Here is an 18045-nt window from a genome sequence, read left to right on the forward strand (position 1 = left end):
TGCATATCTTATATTGCGTCTTTTATTTTCATACGCAACAATGAATTACTCAATCATTTTACAAACTTTGCAGCGCAATACAGTCAATATACGTTAATATTGTACTTGTCGAATGCAATGGCACATAACGTACAAATACAAAGCTGGATTGTGACGTTTATTATATACAAAATATCAAACCAGTTAACTATTTGGGGCAGTTGTAAAGCATTAGATAACTATTCAACGAGAAAGAAATCAAAGTTATAAGTTGGCAGTTGTTTGCATCGTGCACTATTCAAAAAGTTTAAGAATCCCTAGAAGATATGCTTTTTATAAATGATACATAGACAATGGTAAATAATACAAAATTCAATATAATAATTATCATTGATTTTTCTTTTAAATCAATAGCAACACTAGAGATAAATAAATATTTTTGAAATGCGAAATGGTGCGGAGTGAGCAGAAGCGAAGAGGAGGGAGGAATAAGGGGGTTAGAGGAGTGGCGAGGAGAGGAGAGGCGAGACTTACATTTTGTCTATATTTTCTATTATATAAAGTATTTACCTCCTAATTATAACGTTAGATTTATTTTTCCAATCTGACTACTAATTAATCTAAGAGACAATTTTATAGAAAAAAAACCATTATAACAAAATGAATATTTAATATTATAGTAAAAATAAAATATATTTATATTATATATATGTAAAATGTAAGTATATTTTAATTTTCAAACTTTCAAAATAAGCAAGTTGACTCAAATATAATCTAACATACATATTCTATACTAGATATTGTAACGGTCGGAAAGTTAATTTTTTATTGCAACACGAATTGGTTTCGACGATTGAACAAATTTGATAATATCATTTTACAAAAGAAAAAGCAAAAACTCGATCAACGCACTTGCTTGGACGTTTCGTTCCCCTCGCAGGATGAAATCGAGCGTGAAAATCCTGTCATTGTGCCTTTTCGAGTCTGAGCTCAGCTTTAAGACCCGCGTGAAATCTCAAATCGCAAAGGTAAAAACTTTAGAAGTCGTATATCGAATTAGTTTATAAAATTTTTATATACATAATATCGATAAGCGATTGATCGTGGCTGAATTTAAGCATATTTTTGAATATTAATTTTCGAATGAATTTAGGACGAATGTACATAAAAATAGGCTAAATGACTAATTTTGTTTTTGTTTCATAATTTATTTCAGATTTGTTTTTCAACTGGTTTAGTCATTTTGTTATTGTTGTTGTTCTTGTTGTTGTTGTTGTTGTTGTTTTTAACAGACAGTACTTTTATCGATTAATTATCAATTATACGCCTACCAAATAATCTCCATATTGAATAGGTAATAATAATAATAATATTCTTTGTAGGTAATATCATTTTTATGCAATATTTAAGTATAATTGTATTTGAATTTAACATTAAGAATTCAGGAAATTTGGCTGGCAAAAAATTTTCTAAAATTCCGATAGCCATTGATACAGTTTCGAATAAATAATCGATAAAGTTAAGTGAGGTATCGAGATTCCTAGGACTTATCTATTTAACTAATTTGACATTCCTAAAGGCGAAATTCATTTTTATCATTTCGTACAAGTTTCCTCAAGACGCCGAAGGTCCATACACTAAATGCATTAGTCGTGTACAATAATTTCAGCAAATACGATGCACTCGCCCTTCGATGCAAAAGCAGTTGAGACGGTACGGAACCGAGAAAGGGGCAACCGATATTATGAGGACACTATCTTGTACTTGGGGTTCCGTGTGCTTGCTTGGTCGACGGCAGCGATGCATACGGGTTATTTGAAGGCTTAAGGACTGCTGTTTTTCTCGAATGTACTTGTTGCACAATGTAATACTATCCAAGGGGCTATTGTAACGGAGCAATAGAGGGTGAGTGCGTGTGTCCGTATGTGTGAGACTCGAGTGCCTTAATGCGAAACTAAGCGTCAATCGAGTAACCGTATAGTTCTGTATTATTTTTCCATGAACGAATCCTTTTATTATGCATGAGCATTTGCCGAGGAAGATGGGTACGACGGATAAAAAGAGACCGCCTGACGCAATCATTTGCGCGCAAAATTTGTGCTATTCATATATTTATATAAGATATCATAAATATGCGTATGCTTGTTTTAATTGAGAATTCCGTACGTAATGCCACTGTAGGAGGTATATGCTGTAGTTTTTAAAGAAAATTTTAGTTTAGTTTTATCGATAATATGCAATTCGATTAAAATCCTTTGCTATTTATTCGAATCTCTAGACCTATTTAATTAATTCAAGTAGTTGGTGCAAATCGAGCTTGATTAGTATTTTATACGAATGATTTATAAAATTTCCTTTACGATATATCATTGACATTGGTTGAGGTTTTATTTTTATTTTTCAATTTCATGATTTTTACAATTAAAATATCATGGACATTTTTAATCAAGATTAATAAGTTTCGTATAGTTAATGAATATATATACCTTTAATATTATCGGCTCAAAGTTCAAAAAGAATTAAATTTATATACGATTGGCATTGATGCAGTCCATAATAGAAGATATTTTTCATGTTATTTTGCAAACTTTGATTCACGTATATTTTTTATTCTGATTTTGATTATCTTTGATTGATTTTGAATTCAGAAATAAATACTTTGCAACGATGACTTTGCATTTTTGAAAATGTGCAAATTATCAATCGTAGCTTAAGTATTTTAATATTTTTTTTTTTTTTTTTTTTTGTATTAATTTATTCTTAATTTGTTGGAATAAAAACTTCCAACATTATACGTTAGTTTTATATGTTTCAACATCAATTATGGTATTACGTATAATGCAAATATCACTACATTAATTACTTACTCGTTTATGTATAATACGATACGTGCATCGGTAATAATGAATTTTTTGTTTTTCATATTTATTTCCATTTAAGCTCTATTTATGTCGTTTATGAAATATGGTAATAAGTTAGGTAAAATGAAGTAAACTAAATAACCGCATTGTAACATATTTTCGCTTGCGATGTCCATACTTGTACTTAAATGGATATAATTTACCGGTGTCAAAGCACGTGTCATCTATTATTTAACCGTGGAAACACTCGTCCGTATTTATACTCAAGTCCCCTAAATATTTTGGCACGCGCCCACCCCAAAAGTCTCGCTAATGTTCTGTCTTTCATTCAATTCGATATAATATTTATGGATGAAATTTGTATTTGTATTTGTATTTATTGCCCACCATGTTTTTATATGTTTAGTTTGATCGCAGATGTAAATGTCATCTGCTTCGAGTAGTGTTACTAGATTACTTTCATTTAATACGCTTAGCTTTGTACTACGAAGACCACCATCATATATACCATACAATAGTTGATAAAAAATACTTACTACCATCAGCCGACTAGCATTTGATTTTTCAGCTTTTCAGTAGAAAATTCATATTGCACACAGAATAGAGAGTAATTTTTTTTATTGCATTTTCAATCTTGATATCTGATAACGAGTCGCGAAGGTTCTTTTTCTCTTATGCAGTACGAATTTCACGCGCGTCTCAGAACAACAGTCAATTAGTAAAAAACATTATAAAAATAGGGAAATGTCGATAATTAAAATAATTTACTGCATCGATATGTAACAAAAACAAAAAAAAAAAAAACAAAAAAAAATCAAACAACTAATGTATTTATGTAAGTATTATATATTGATATATACAAATGAATGTTGCATACACTACTCACTATTACACATTTTAAGCTTTTTTAAAAAAAAAAAACTTAGATGCAAAGTATTTTATAAAAAAATTTTATATTGTTTGTTATTAAATATAATTAATTTTTTTATTTATTAATGCAGAGTAATAAATTAGTTATTATTATTATTTAATATATTTATATATTATATAATATAGTAAATAATATAGCATAAGTACTTTATTCGCAACACAATACTTTTTATTCATTATTTTCAAAAGGAAGTGTTTTTGAAAATTCTATTAAGTAATATTTAATTACTGGACTACCTTCATCGAACTTCTTTATAGGCATTTTAGTTTTATACATTTGTTTTATATATTTTGAATTGTTTTACATAGTTTGATAAATTTCTAAATAAGAATTTTGAAGCGAATATAAGCTATCGATTCAACTGAGTTAACAAACAAATTTATGTTTTTAATGTCTTCAATGTCTGAGAAATAAATTTCCATCGCATGCGCGGTATACTTAAAGTAATTTTTGAATATTATTTATATATCGAGAGACATTGGGAGTCAATAATACAAGAAAAGTTGTCATCAAAACCAGTAAAAGCTTTTCATTCAGTGGGCCGCCATTTATGTTGATGTATAACGTACCTCTCTTAGCCATCTTATCAATGTCAAAATAAAAGGAAAATCAAAAATCCCGCGGTGCACATATATCGTTACTAGCTGCTATTCGAGAGTCACATCGGGTACACAGGCGAAGGAAAAAAGTAGGAACAGAAGGAAAAATAACGTAAAAAGGACGAGATAGGCATCAATTGCGCCTATCCGTGCGTGGCATTTCTCACAGCAATAAACACACGATACGATACCGAAACGGACTTTCACGAGACCTGTAACACATTCTCGCGCGCGTGCGAGAGTGAGCGAGCGAGCGAGTGAGTGAATGAGTGAGTGAGTGAGTGTGTGTGTGTGTGTGTGTGTGAGAGAGAGAGAGAGAGAGAGAGAGAGAGAGAGAGGCAGCACCCCGCTGTGCATTTGTAATCTCTTTACGTACCGAATGGAGCTACTCTCCTCTGCTACTGTTCGTCGCCTAAAGATACTTGAATTTTGCTATTGTGTCTGGCCTGTTTGGTTCTCCCATGGGTTCCCAAATATACATGTACTTACTCATTTTTGTTGACTGTATAAGTGTATTTGAATTTACCCATAGATTTAGCTTTCCTACTGTTTCGTGTGGTCAAATTGAAGGTATGTAGCAATGTTACAAGAAATTACAAACATTGTACCTTGACTTACAATTTGCTTTGGATTATATTTTTAAAAACTAGTCAAATATAATTCAATTAATAACACAATAAAATTAGAAAGTACTTTATAGGGCACGTTGCTCAAGACAAATAAGCAGCTTATAGTAACAAGAATCGCTTTTCATTCAGTTTTTCTAACAAAACGATTTATTATTCCTTATATTATTGCTTGAATCTTTTATATCATATATCATCATATTAATGAATAATTTGGAAAATATTGTATGTAATAAGTGGCGCTGTGCGTGTATGTAATAAATGTAATAAATTTTCAATTTAAATATAATTTTTAATAAAATTATATAGATGTTTGTCAGTGGTACATGTAATAATTAATGCTTTATAATACATAAATTTATTATCCTTATAAAATATAAATTTACATATATATATATATATATATATATATAATTCTGTCTATTTAATTCTAATATTAATTTTGGCTATTTTACTAAATATTCAATATTATGTTATAAAAATATATTACAGAAATACTTTTTATATTGGTATTTTACAAATTATCTAAACCTCTACACTATTATTACTGAATTCCCCCCCCCCCCTCAATTTACACACCTTTTATATAGTAATGAGAATTGGAAGATATATTTACTGGTAATATACTACTAATTTTAATTCATACAACTCATTTTTACCAATAATTTTATAATTACAGATTTTATTAAAAATGATTGAAATACAGTTTAAGGCTTTTATTCAAACAGTATAAAGGGATTTATACGTAAATCTCTCTCATAAATTGAAGAGATTTTATTTACGTGTTAGACGTTCCTCAGGAAGACAAATACTGTCCGAAGGGGTATGAATAAGAAGAAAAAGGAATAAGAGAAGAAATGGAGAGGTAGGAGAGAGCAGTAAAACGATGAACCGCGAAACGATCGTCAACAGCATACTTTCATTCTTTAAGGTCGTAAATACTCACGTAAATGTTCTCAAGATCCTCGTATATTCCCTATACATACTTATAATAACACGCAGTAAACTCTCAAAAACATTTTCCGCGCCAAATTCTATGTTCAACTTTACTACTTTCTTTATAAATTCATATTTAAGGCTTTCACCACATATCTTAACAAATTCATACCTTCTTATTGATGTAATTTTTTTTTTTTTTTTTTACTCCATACATTATCGAAAGAGTAAAATTATTAATTGAAGATGACAAGATGGCATTTTGTAAATAATAAATGCTTCATTTTTGAATTTCATATTTGCCGGTAATACAATACGAATGCCAGTCGGTTAATGCAGATGCTGTGGCATTTCTATTGTGCATTGTGGCGACATCTTACAATCATCGATCAAACTAACGATAAAATTTGCTTAGCCGATTCATTGGGTGGAATGCTTTGAAAAAGTTCGTTAAAGATTGATTTTCGCAAATGAATTGTAAAAGCGATGGAATCGAAAGAAGTAATCAAGAGTGTCTTCGACATTTCACCAAATGCAATAGTAAATCGTAGGTAAGTCGAATCTTTGAAATTTATAAGTGCGACACATTAAAAAATCCTATGAAAAAATATGTCTCATATTCTTTTAATTATTAGTTAGAAATGAAGTTTGGTAATAATTAAATTTTCAATTTAATATTTTGTTAAATTCTCATTTCTCATTGTAGATTAATCGAAGAAAAAAAATTCTTCATTAATATTGTTATTATTAATTTCCTTCTTAATTGTTTTAAATAGCTAATTGCAAATATGCTGTGACATTCATTTATTTTATATATATATATATATATATATATTTTTATAAATCAATTAATACGATTTGTAATTAATTTTATCCATAATAAGTCAATAATATCAGTTACAACTGCTAAAAATATTTTGCTATTCATTTCATTAACTTTTTCTATGCAAATATTAACATATTATTATGTTTAAAATTGAAGAAATAATTATTTAGTTAAAGAATTGCTTTTAAGAATAATATACGTTCATTATAATTTTCATCTGTATGCTCTATATAAAATCCATTAATATAATCATACAAATTATCATATTTATGAATTTGATCCAAGCTCATTGAAATTTTTAATACGTAATTTGAAGTAATAATTAAAATTACTGTCTATAAGACAAACCATAAATGTATATTTACGAAAACAATGTATTTATTAGGCATTTTCTCATAAAACGCATCGAGGATATTGTTTATGATTTGATTCGGAGTATTGTCTATAATGAAAAACCAAGTTTGATATACAATGATGGGAAAAATTCGGGATGGTTCAACAGTAACAGTTCGGAAAGTGATTCAATCAATGGTTTTAACGTACGTGTGAAAACGCTTCGATTCTCTGGTTATCAGAATCGAAAGACATTTGCTTTGATCATGAGATTAATGTCTTATGTGCATTATAATCTCCTTCAGAACCTGAATAATGTCGATGATGACTTTTATTGTACGAAAAGGGCCTTTTTTTATAGTTTGAAGAATGAATTTATTAAACGTTTTGTTGTTAAGCAAGGAAAGGTTGACTGGGCCATAAACGAAATATCAATGTTGCTTGAATGCGGTCCATGGGAGCTTGGTAAATTTTCTTTTTCTATTTACTATAAAATAAAATCTTCATTCCCAAGATTATAACTTGTAGTCATGAATTTCAGTTATATTCCTATAAAATTCGTCTCTTGTTTTTTTTTTTTTTTTTTAACAATTAAGTTTAAATATTTAAAAAATCCTTAAATTCATCGAAGTTTACGAGTATGTATTATTTAAGGTTTCATTTCGACGAGCAAGGGCTTAGTAGCTGGTGACCTCAGTGTGTATTTTGGCGAAGAAAAAGTTATACATTACGAACAAAGGAACTATCATGCAGTGCCAGACGTCATTGCCAATGTCACTCAGGTTCGAACATGCGCCGCGTATGTACTCGTTGTTGAGAAAGATTCGGTATTTCAGAAGCTATTACGCGAAGAGTGTCCGTCTTTCAATAATTGTATCTTAGTGACTGGAAAGGGTTACCCCGATATTCCTACAAGGATGTTCGTGCGAATGCTGTCGGAGAAAGTACAATTACCGATCTATGCACTCGTTGACGCTAATCCCCATGGTTTTGAAATTATGTGTGTTTATCGGTGAGTTATTACGAATAAAGTTGCTTTTTATAATTGTTAATTTATTCATCACATATTTTTCAGATAGATTCAATGCAAACATTATAAGTGATTTAGTTTAACCCGATAAAAGTAGATCATTTTTTTCTTAGCTATTAAAAATATTATTAATATTTAAAATTGCCAATTTAATTATCGTAAATGAAAACTACAAACAGAAAAATTATAGGTTGACTATAAGTTGACTATGAAAAATTATTGATTGTAAATCCGAGTAATTATTGTCTTGATTTAATGAAATTCATAAATTCGTTTGTTGGAAATTTAGTTATTTCCATTTCTCAATGAAACAATCACTATGCAATATTTGTAATCGTACATTCGAATCTAAAACGTAAAATTTATCGAAAAATCAAAATTATTAATGTTCTCAATATAATGTATTGTTTTACATTTTTAAAAGTGTCTATAAAATAGAATATATTTCCCTAGGTTTGGAACATCAAACAATTTAGGATATCGCGAACAACTGCTCTGCCCACAGATGCGTTGGCTAGGAATTCACCATTTTGACTTAAAAAAATTAGGTATACTTAAAGTAAAGTTGACAAAAAGAGATTTCAAAAAGATCGAGGATTTAAAATATCGCAGTTACATTGACGTTGATTTTACAAAACACTTGATGGCAATGAAATTAGGGAAAGCTGAAATTGAATCAATTAATAAGCCACGCAAGCACTTTCTAACAAAATTTTTTATCCCATCCAAAATTCGTAAAAAGGAATATTTTTAGACTATTCTGTGTTTTTACTATTAATCAATCATTACTCTTCATTATAATATCGAGTCTAATTCATTACTTATTATCTGTCATGCTTGTTCAATTTTTTAAACCTATATTTACATTCTTGAAATTCATATTTTAAATTATTTTTGGAATAATGTAATTATTCCAAAAATAATTTAATTTATAAAGGTTTTTATATATTTTAAAAAGTTTTATTGTATAAAGATTATAATTTGTAAACAATTTTTATTACATATACTCAATAAATATAATACAAAATTAGAAATGTTAGATGTAATTATAAAATATCATATTTAACTCTTGATCTTGTATGCATCGAGTCAATCGAATACGGTGTTGGTTACAGCAGTATTGATGTGCATTTCATTAAGCATACTGAGAAGATCATTTTCATTGTGCAAACTATAAAATAATAGTAGTTATAAGTTTATTAAAATTTTATTCGAAAATGAACAATTTATAAGTTAACTCACGTATTTATTGGTCTATCATTTGAAGTTGTTTGGTTTTTGCTAGGTTTTTTTTTATACATATTTGATTTTTCCTCATCGCTATAGTCATCAAGAACAATAAGTTTTGGAATTTTTCTATATCTACCTATGTAAATAACGCTTTTAAGACTAGATGCAGAGCACGGTCTTGTTTTTCTTCGAAATTTCGGTAAAGATGTATTTTTCTTTAATTTTATATTAGGTTCACAAGATCGATGTCTTCTTTGATATGGTCTGATAGAATTTTTAAACATATATTCGATATTATTAATAGTTATTTAGATTTGAAGTAAGTGAATACGTGTACGTTGATTTTGAAAATATAAAATAAAAATAATTTACTTTTTTAATAATAAAAAATATAGAATGATATTTTAATTACATTTACATATTATTAATATTTAATGTCTTATAAGCATAGTATACATATGCACACAAATATATATACATATATTTTATATTTTATATATATTGTATAGTTTATTATTCAATAAAACCTTCTAGTTTATAATTACAATATTATATTAGTATTAGTTTAATTAATGTCTTTCTTCAATAGTCGCAAAATAAAATATATACAATAATATATAATTATAGATTAAATATGTTATAAAAATAAATGAAAATATTTATATATGAATAATTGAGAAAATAATATTAACCTTTTGTTAATCTTCGTGATCATATTTCGTTGAGCCGAATTTCTTTTCAGAAGACTGTCAACACAACATAATCTTCTTTTTCTTTTTGAAATTCTTCGTGGTTGTTCATTATTTATATTACGTATTTTCTTCATATTTAATATTACTTAATATTTTTATTTACTTAATATTTAGAACATGTTTCACAGAAAATTTGTTATTTCTTTAATGAATGAGCAAACGTCCATTTGAACTAAAACATTGATTTATAAAAATAAAATATGCTTCGCATAACCTCATTCAAATGTCATGCTAGTTTGTAGATTACTATATAAACAAAAGTTTTTTTTATAATCAATAATAATAATAATCATTTTTTCCATTCTGTTTTTTCAATAGATATCATTATTGCATTATTAAATATAAAAAATTACTTTCAATATAATTAAAAGTAAATAAATACTAGGGTATTTCTAAAATATCATATTTTATTAGATCAGAAGTTTCAATTTCAATTCAGTCTTTAAGGAAATTATAAAAAAAATAAATTCATAATTCAATATGATGGATTGATTATTTTATCAATACATTGATGTATGATTAATAAAATACAGACTTGGTAGCTGAATTTAATGTGAAAATATTTATAGAAATAGATAGTCAAATGAAAACAACTAGTATTCAGATAATGTAACAGTTTATTCAAAACATATCATTCGCCCGACATACCCGGGCCGAATCTCGTCTCGCTGATATTAAAAAACGCAGTGTCTTTGTAACATGTGACAATCTTGGAAATGTTACGAAGGTGGTAGGTAGCTGGTGCTAATCGCGAGCCCGACGGCGCTGAAACTTCTTGTTTTTTTTTTTTTTAATCCACATAATACTTTTTATAATTCATAGATTTTCATATTCGGCTTTGCTCATTTTAATTGACGTATATAATTTTTCCAATTTCATTATTCGTCCTTTTGTAAAATGTTTATTACAATATCTTTTGGCTTGTATGTCTCAAATTAAGTTAATCCTAGTTGAAGCAAAAGTCTATAAAATTCGTATGAAATTTCTTTTTTTTAATGTCTACAGAATTAATGCCATGTTATTATTAGATTTTTCATGTTCGCCATAATAATTCAGCGCCGCCAGCGAGTATCTGCGCGGGTAAAAAGTTCTCGTGCTTGGTTTAGATAATTCAAATTTTAGAACTTTCTTATAACGATAGATGAGAGTATCATTTATCTCCTTCGCCTTATTCTTGTTTTTTTTTTTTTTTTTTTTTTTTTTTTTTTTATAAAAGAAAATGCGACTTTTAATAGTAGAAAATTTGAGATTTTTTAAACAATTTTGATTGAATTTCGCGCTTTCGCCGATGTCTTTTTTCAACTAAGTAAGCGGCCATTAATTATTTTATTAAAGCTAGAGGTTAATACTAAACGTTGCTATCGAAAAGATTTCTCACATTTTCATTGCATGTCATTATAGTTTCTATTAAATTATTCTATCATAATTGTAGTTGAAAAATTTTTTGTTTTCTATAATATTTATGATATATGTAAGATATCGTAACAATAATGTACTGTCAAAAAAAAATTGTTCGCGATATCGATTTGCAATTACTGATAATTTACTTATTTGTGGCTTGCAACATATTTTTTATTAAAATTATCAAGTATCGAGGAATAATTGTAATTGAAATAGCGATCATTGGAGAGGAATAAAATGCTCATACAAATGAGTAATTTCTTTCTTTTTTCTTATTTCTTTTTTCTTTTTTTTTTAAATAAACTAATTAAACTAATTAGTAGTTTTAAGCATAAAAAATATTAATTTTATTGAAAATTAATATCTTTTTTTACATTATTATCTTAAAATATAAAAAATATTTAATTTATAGTTATTTCTAGTATAAAAATCCTAAAGTCGAATAGAAAATATAATATTTTAAATTAAATATCCACTAACAAAATACTTGTTAAGTATTACAGATTACACAATGAAGTTTTGTAGAAATCTCTTAGAGAGCCACAAACTCTAAACTCACACCTACTTAGAAACCTATCATGATTTTACTAAAATGTCTAAATTTGTGCATTTCACACTAATAATTGATCGCTGCACAAATTCGTCACTACTCGTTTTCTTATGATTATTGAAAAAGCGTGACTAAATTTATTCAGTATTCAGCCTTCGGCAGGAACAAGGCGGATTTTCCGCGAAAAAGTCAGGATAATTGAAAATTGTTCAAATGAAGTCACATGCTGTGAAACTTATTTTCGCACTTTTTCTTTTAAATAGGAAAAATACCGCGGGTTCGCCCCGAATAACTAGAAATTTAATATCTCATCCTTATATCTTCCTTCGATTTAACTATTTTAATATTATATGCCATAATAATCGCGTACAAGCTCGGAGTTTTTTAATTGTTTAATTTATCATCGAAGCATAAGGAACATGATGGTGAATTATGAAACGTTGGAGTGACCTTTGTCTATGCTAGAGTTTATATTTACTTCTCGTACCCAACTTTTTATAATTTCCGCAGTATTTATTGAAAACTTCCCTGCTAGAATAATTATTATCTGATAAAATTCCAAGAAGGAATATTATACGTATTAACTTTCTCAATTTTTTGTATTTATACAAATTTTTAAATGCGTTAAGTGTAAAACCGATTATTTACCGATTATTGAAAATTTTTCATTTGCAAATACTATCCACTAATATCTAACACCGTTAGAAATACAAAAAAAAAAACTTTTTATATTTAAGTATTGAAAAAGTATTTTCTATGAATTATTGCATTTAATAATAGAAACAAAAGCTTTTTTATTATAGATACTTTTGTATTTGCAATTTTTTTTTAATTTTTTTTTAATTTTTTTTTTTGTTTTGTTTGACTCATTTATTTACTCTTTAATTTCGGTTCACAAAATATCTGAAAATGTACTTGCGAAGAAAAATTAATTGAATCGAGACCTTAACGAGGAAAACTCACTATTACGTGACACATATCAAATAACTGTTTTTTTTATCTTTCCTTATTTTATTTCTATTTTTCCTATTTATTTCAATGCATACAAATATCCAATAAATTAATATACGTTATATCATCAATTTTTCTTACATATACATGAACGATCAGGATTTTTTTTTTGTTTTTTTGTTTTTTTGTTTTTTTTTTTTAATTAATTACCTGATTTATTATAGTTAACAACAACAGCACCGATTTGTCTTAGGCATTAGCTAACATTACATCGACTATACTTCCATACGTCTTTATTAGCTTATACAATATTATAAATAACAGTTTGAATACATTATTTGAATAATTTCTTTTTTATAAAATAACATCTTTGTCATGCTACGGCTGTACATGAAGTTCAGAAAAGATATTTTATTTAAATTAAAGAAAAGAAAACAACTCGATTCAATAGACCCTTCTTCGACTACAATATTTCAGCGATTATCATAGGCCCATAAGAAGGAAAAATGTCCTTTACTTATTTATTTTACTTCAATTTTTATTTTCCTATTGAGCATTAATTGCCATTTCCCTTAACGCTCATTATATATCGTCTTCCAACAGTATATAAGATGATCGTACACAAGTGGTAAGAAAGATAATAATGATAATAATATTAAATTATCGGTAGTTTTTTCTTTTTATTTATTGTTTGATTACTTGCACTAGCCTTGATTGTCGGCATATAAGGGCTGGCACACAGCGTATAATTGCAGCGTGCGTTATTCGTCGAGCGCGATTGTGTTCTCGTCGATCTCGAAACGTCCCCCGATCATTTTTCACAATGGCATCCTCTTTACAATGGCCGTATGCGAATTATAAAATTTGTACACAATCCATTAAAAGTCTCGCTGTTTACTAACGTAAATATTCCCGTGGCTTTATTTTATATAAGGCTTAAAAATGAAATAATTATTAAATAATATATTTCATTGTTCTGATCTTAATAATAGTTTTTCTATGATTAAGATTATTAAATAGTAATGTTTTTTATTATCGCTAAATAAGAATGGTATGTGAGGTATTTACTATACGCTTAAGCTCAAAGATTGAAAATCTTTATAATTCAGAAATAATATTATTACAATAGCTTTATTAGAGGAGTTTGAAAAAAAAGTTAAGAATAATATTATAATAATATATTTATATTAACTGTAATTTTTATTTCGACTTTAAAAATAAATTATTAAGTCTCGACAGTTAATATTATTTATATATTTTTTTGCTGTTATTTTGCCTAATTTGGCAAATAAATGCTGCATATCTTAGCAAAATAGTATTATTAATGATCCAATATTAAGTTAAAGTAGTTGTATACTATTTTATGTTGCAAAGTCATAATTAAATGAGTTTGCAAGCAATATAAAATTGTATAGACCTCGAAATTTAATCTTATTTTTGTTTTTTGTTTTTTTAAACATGAATAAGCACTTTTGGTGAGAATAAAATGGGCGATTGTTATCGAGGAATTGACGAGAACACAGATGTAATGACGATATGACGATGACAGTATAACAATAACAGTAACAACTATACTAATCAAAGTAATGATGATAGATTTCAATATTTTCGGTAATAATAATAATGTTAAGTAAGAATAACAATAATGATGCACGTAGAACAATTATTTACAAATATTTTTCAAAGTGTTTGTTTAAGTTCGTGTGTATGTGTATTATAATGAGGCCGAAAGTGGATAACTTGCTCCTCTATACGAATATTATTCTTATATTTTACATAGATTTTCATTTGATAATCATTTATTTCTCCTGTAATATACAATTAGACGTGAAAAGCTTAACGTGATGACAAAAAATTATATATATATTCTATATAGAGTTCGAAAAAACGAGGAATTGATAAATATCGACAGTTCGTTTTCAATTTGATTGTATCGCTGATTTTTTTGTCATAACGATGCTGAGTAACAGCGTGTAGAAATATTTCGGATGTTACATGCTAATCGAATGTATGTAGGTGTACAGATGCTTACCAAAAAAAGAGAGATAGAGAGAAAGAAAGAAAGAGAGAGAGAGAGAATAAATGAATGAATGATTTCAAAAGAATATATATATATATATATATATATATATATATATATGATCGATAGAGGAAAAGAGTGCAAAAGACAAAATAGGCATGTAAACAATTTAAATACAAAAAATCATTCGCTTTTTTAACACATTTCATTTATCTTTCTTCTTAGGCACTCACAGAGTGACAGAACTCGCTTTTTTATCCAGGAAAAATTGAATTATATCTTAAATCTGATAATGCTTTAAGTTATTCATATCATATATGTAGTAACCTGATGGATTTTTATTCAATATTATTTATAATCATTATTTTATTTTGTTTACAGTATATTTACGCAAAATAAATTAAACCTTTTTATAGACTTCTTCATTCTTATGAAGCTATATCTTATTTACTATCTACTTTTATTTATCGTAAATGATTATTTTAAATCAATAATGAATTACTTCATAATTAGATTAATTGTATATTCATGAACCTTACTCTTATTTCGATAATGACACATTTTTTATTATTTAAATTAATGATCTAATACGCTTTCTGCTTTAATCAGATTTATACAGATGTAATTCATTTTTTCTTAGATCATTTTATTTTATATCATTGATCATCAGCTTTATCAAGCTGTTGAATACATAATCCCATTCAAAGAATTCTCGGAAGGTTTTTAAATAATTTATTTAATTATTTAAAATAACATAAAATAAAGATTATGTTTATATATTATATAATTCATATTATAAATTATCAACGTGCATATATACATCTCTAGTAGAAACGAAGGCATTAAATCTATATTTTTTACAGTAGTTCGTAGATATTTTTCACTTACATGTTTATTATAACTAAATTCTGCTATTATCTATTAGTAATTAATTGTATGAATGTTTTAAAGAAATAATTGAACCATTGGAGTATACTGTTGTTAAGTAAACGCAATTGAATATTGTTGAATTTAATATCTATGTTATTCTTACTCTCACTATTTTGCATTTCAATTAAAACCATATACATATTGGAGCACATTACGTACACACGTTCTGTCGTAGATTTTGTCTATACTTTCTTTTTAATGATCTTATTTTTGTCATTACAAAATAGCAATGAATTTATCTTTACTATGATGGAAGAAGTTTGGAGGTGTGCGAAAGAAGTGTTACATATTTGTATATTTTCAATATAATTGGTTTTATACATTCTTACAATACTTCATTCTCGCCTGAATTGACATCTTTCGACATTATTAGATAAATTTTTTAACGATTAAATTGTTAAAACATATAGTAAAAAATATAATCTGTCATACCATAATTTTTTCTTAGTTATTAATTCTTAAATGAACATTTTATAATTAAATTATTAATGAACTGTGTTTTTGAGACAATTATTATACATTTAATTTCTAATTGTAAGCTAATTCCTAAAAATTTATTAAACGTTAACCGTAGCAGATCAATCATCAAATATTTCAATAATCTATAATTTTCAATAATTATTAATATTAGGTAAATTTTGTTAATTTAATCAGAAAATCGTATATATATGGAAATTTATTTGTTTGTAACGTTGACATATTAAAATAATTGTTACCATATATAAAAAATAAAAAATAAAAAATAATTATCATTAATTATATTTCTGTAATTGAGTCATCTACCTTAATGTCATATTGTTTGTGTTTTATAATCTTTAACCGGAGTACTAAAAAATTACACTTAACTCAAATTACAAAAATTGACTTGTATATGTGAATTGCATGGCCATAGTGAGAGTGAGAATGATAGAGAAACGCAACGTGCACGAAGTCGTGGGAGAGAAAGATATAGAGAAAAAGTGCTTGTGTGTATTGTAGATTTCGAGAAAGCGACAGAGATAGGAATATAGATAAAGAAGATAGATATAAAGAAGGAAAAAGGAAGATGGAAAGTTGATTTCATCTTTTAGTGTCAGAATATGATGATCAGAGGCTTTTGATAGTATTCCGGCTAGGTTATGGGTATTGCTCAGCCTACTGTGAGCTACAATTTTGCTGGCCACCTTGGTAAGTTGGCTGGCAATGAGGAAGATAGTCGGTCTCAGGCACTAGGAGGGGTCCAGGGCGAGGCACTCTGCGAGGAAGCCCTCCATGGAACGATAGGCGTGCTCTAGCACACCAGTAAGAGCGTGATCTTCATCCGCGTAGCTCTGTATACGATTTTCAAGGTACATTAGCACTTTACTTTGTCAGTTTATGAATATTTATTTTGATAATAGCATTGATAAAAGTCAAATTTCAATCAATAGTTTAGCGAATAATTTAAACCTAAGATTTTTAATAGAATATTATCATCATAACAAATGCTAAATCCATATTTATAGCATTGATAAACAAAATATATTAATTGGCAAAATCTCAGTTATTCCAATTATAGATAAGGAACTAGTTAAACTTGATACCAGTCATGACTTTTGAAGACAAAAAGAAAAAACAACAACAATAATAATAATAATAATAACGATAATAATATTATTCATTCAAAATATTATTTTCAATAATAACTGTATTAATTTTGACTCCAATATACACTATGATTATATAAAATATGATACAAATACAAAAATAATGTGAATAATAATATTTTACGTACTAAGAATGTTCTTACTCGTGTTTTTGATGTATGGCCCCTTGTTAGCACATGTAAAGACAATATAAACTTAGAGAATATTAGTAACTGATAATATTAATACCTGATATCTAAATATGACGCCGGACTCTGTAAGAGATTTAGCAAAGGCTACACCGTGTGTATAAGGTGCTGTGAGGTCAGCCATGCCATGCAGTAGAAATAAACTGTGGCTTGGCACTAGTCTCGCTCTCTGAGTGAGGTCAGCCTCCACGTAGCTTTTGTAGTTTTCAGCTGGCGAGCCAAGCACACGTTCCGTGAACGCTGAATCTAAAGTACGACAATAAGTTACGGATTTAAG

General features: G+C 27.5%; 3 protein-coding genes across 3 annotated transcripts; 1 reads left to right on the plus strand and 2 right to left on the minus strand.

Annotated features, from left to right (window-relative positions):
• The first annotated feature begins 7296 nt into the window (after positions 1 to 7296).
• Positions 7297 to 8220, plus strand: mei-W68 (meiotic W68). Its single transcript, XM_011503325.1, has 3 exons — positions 7297 to 7556; positions 7746 to 8103; positions 8167 to 8220. Exons 1-3 carry the CDS (start codon positions 7358 to 7360, stop codon positions 8168 to 8170), a joined length of 561 nt encoding a protein of 186 aa, XP_011501627.1. The 5' UTR covers positions 7297 to 7357; the 3' UTR covers positions 8171 to 8220.
• Positions 8221 to 9177: 957 nt separating this feature from the next.
• Positions 9178 to 10166, minus strand: LOC105365220 (uncharacterized). The gene is made up of 3 exons (XM_011503326.1): positions 10044 to 10166; positions 9364 to 9615; positions 9178 to 9292 (listed from the first exon to the last, which is right to left on the minus strand). Exons 1-3 carry the CDS (start codon positions 10064 to 10066, stop codon positions 9211 to 9213), a joined length of 357 nt encoding a protein of 118 aa, XP_011501628.1. The 5' UTR covers positions 10067 to 10166; the 3' UTR covers positions 9178 to 9210.
• Positions 10167 to 16966: 6800 nt separating this feature from the next.
• LOC105365221 (venom dipeptidyl peptidase 4-like) lies at positions 16967 to 18008 on the minus strand. Its single transcript, XM_011503327.1, has 2 exons — positions 17809 to 18008; positions 16967 to 17265 (listed from the first exon to the last, which is right to left on the minus strand). Exons 1-2 carry the CDS (start codon positions 17890 to 17892, stop codon positions 17164 to 17166), a joined length of 186 nt encoding a protein of 61 aa, XP_011501629.1. The 5' UTR covers positions 17893 to 18008; the 3' UTR covers positions 16967 to 17163.
• Positions 18009 to 18045: the final 37 nt, after the last annotated feature.

The sequence above is a fragment of the Ceratosolen solmsi genome, unplaced genomic scaffold (genome assembly GCF_000503995.2).
Source record: "Ceratosolen solmsi marchali unplaced genomic scaffold, CerSol_1.0 scaffold63, whole genome shotgun sequence".
NCBI classification, from domain to species: domain Eukaryota; kingdom Metazoa; phylum Arthropoda; class Insecta; order Hymenoptera; family Agaonidae; genus Ceratosolen; species Ceratosolen solmsi.

Bases quoted from the DNA above. Each gene is read 5' to 3' on its own strand.
- mei-W68 (XM_011503325.1), top strand. From the start codon at position 7,358: ATGAGATTAATGTCTTATGTGCATTATAATCTCCTTCAGAACCTGAAT. The intron at 7,557-7,745 runs GTAAATTTTCTT...GTATTATTTAAG, and splicing joins ATGCGGTCCATGGGAGCTTG to GTTTCATTTCGACGAGCAAG.
- LOC105365220 (XM_011503326.1), bottom strand. From the start codon at position 10,066: ATGATCACGAAGATTAACAAAAG. The intron at 9,616-10,043 runs GTTAATATTATT...AAATTCTATCAG, and splicing joins ATCACGAAGATTAACAAAAG to ACCATATCAAAGAAGACATC. The intron at 9,293-9,363 runs GTGAGTTAACTT...ATTATTTTATAG, and splicing joins AATGATAGACCAATAAATAC to TTTGCACAATGAAAATGATC.
- LOC105365221 (XM_011503327.1), bottom strand. From the start codon at position 17,892: ATGGCTGACCTCACAGCACCTTATACACACGGTGTAGCCTTTGCTAAA. The intron at 17,266-17,808 runs GTATTAATATTA...AATCGTATACAG, and splicing joins GCGTCATATTTAGATATCAG to AGCTACGCGGATGAAGATCA.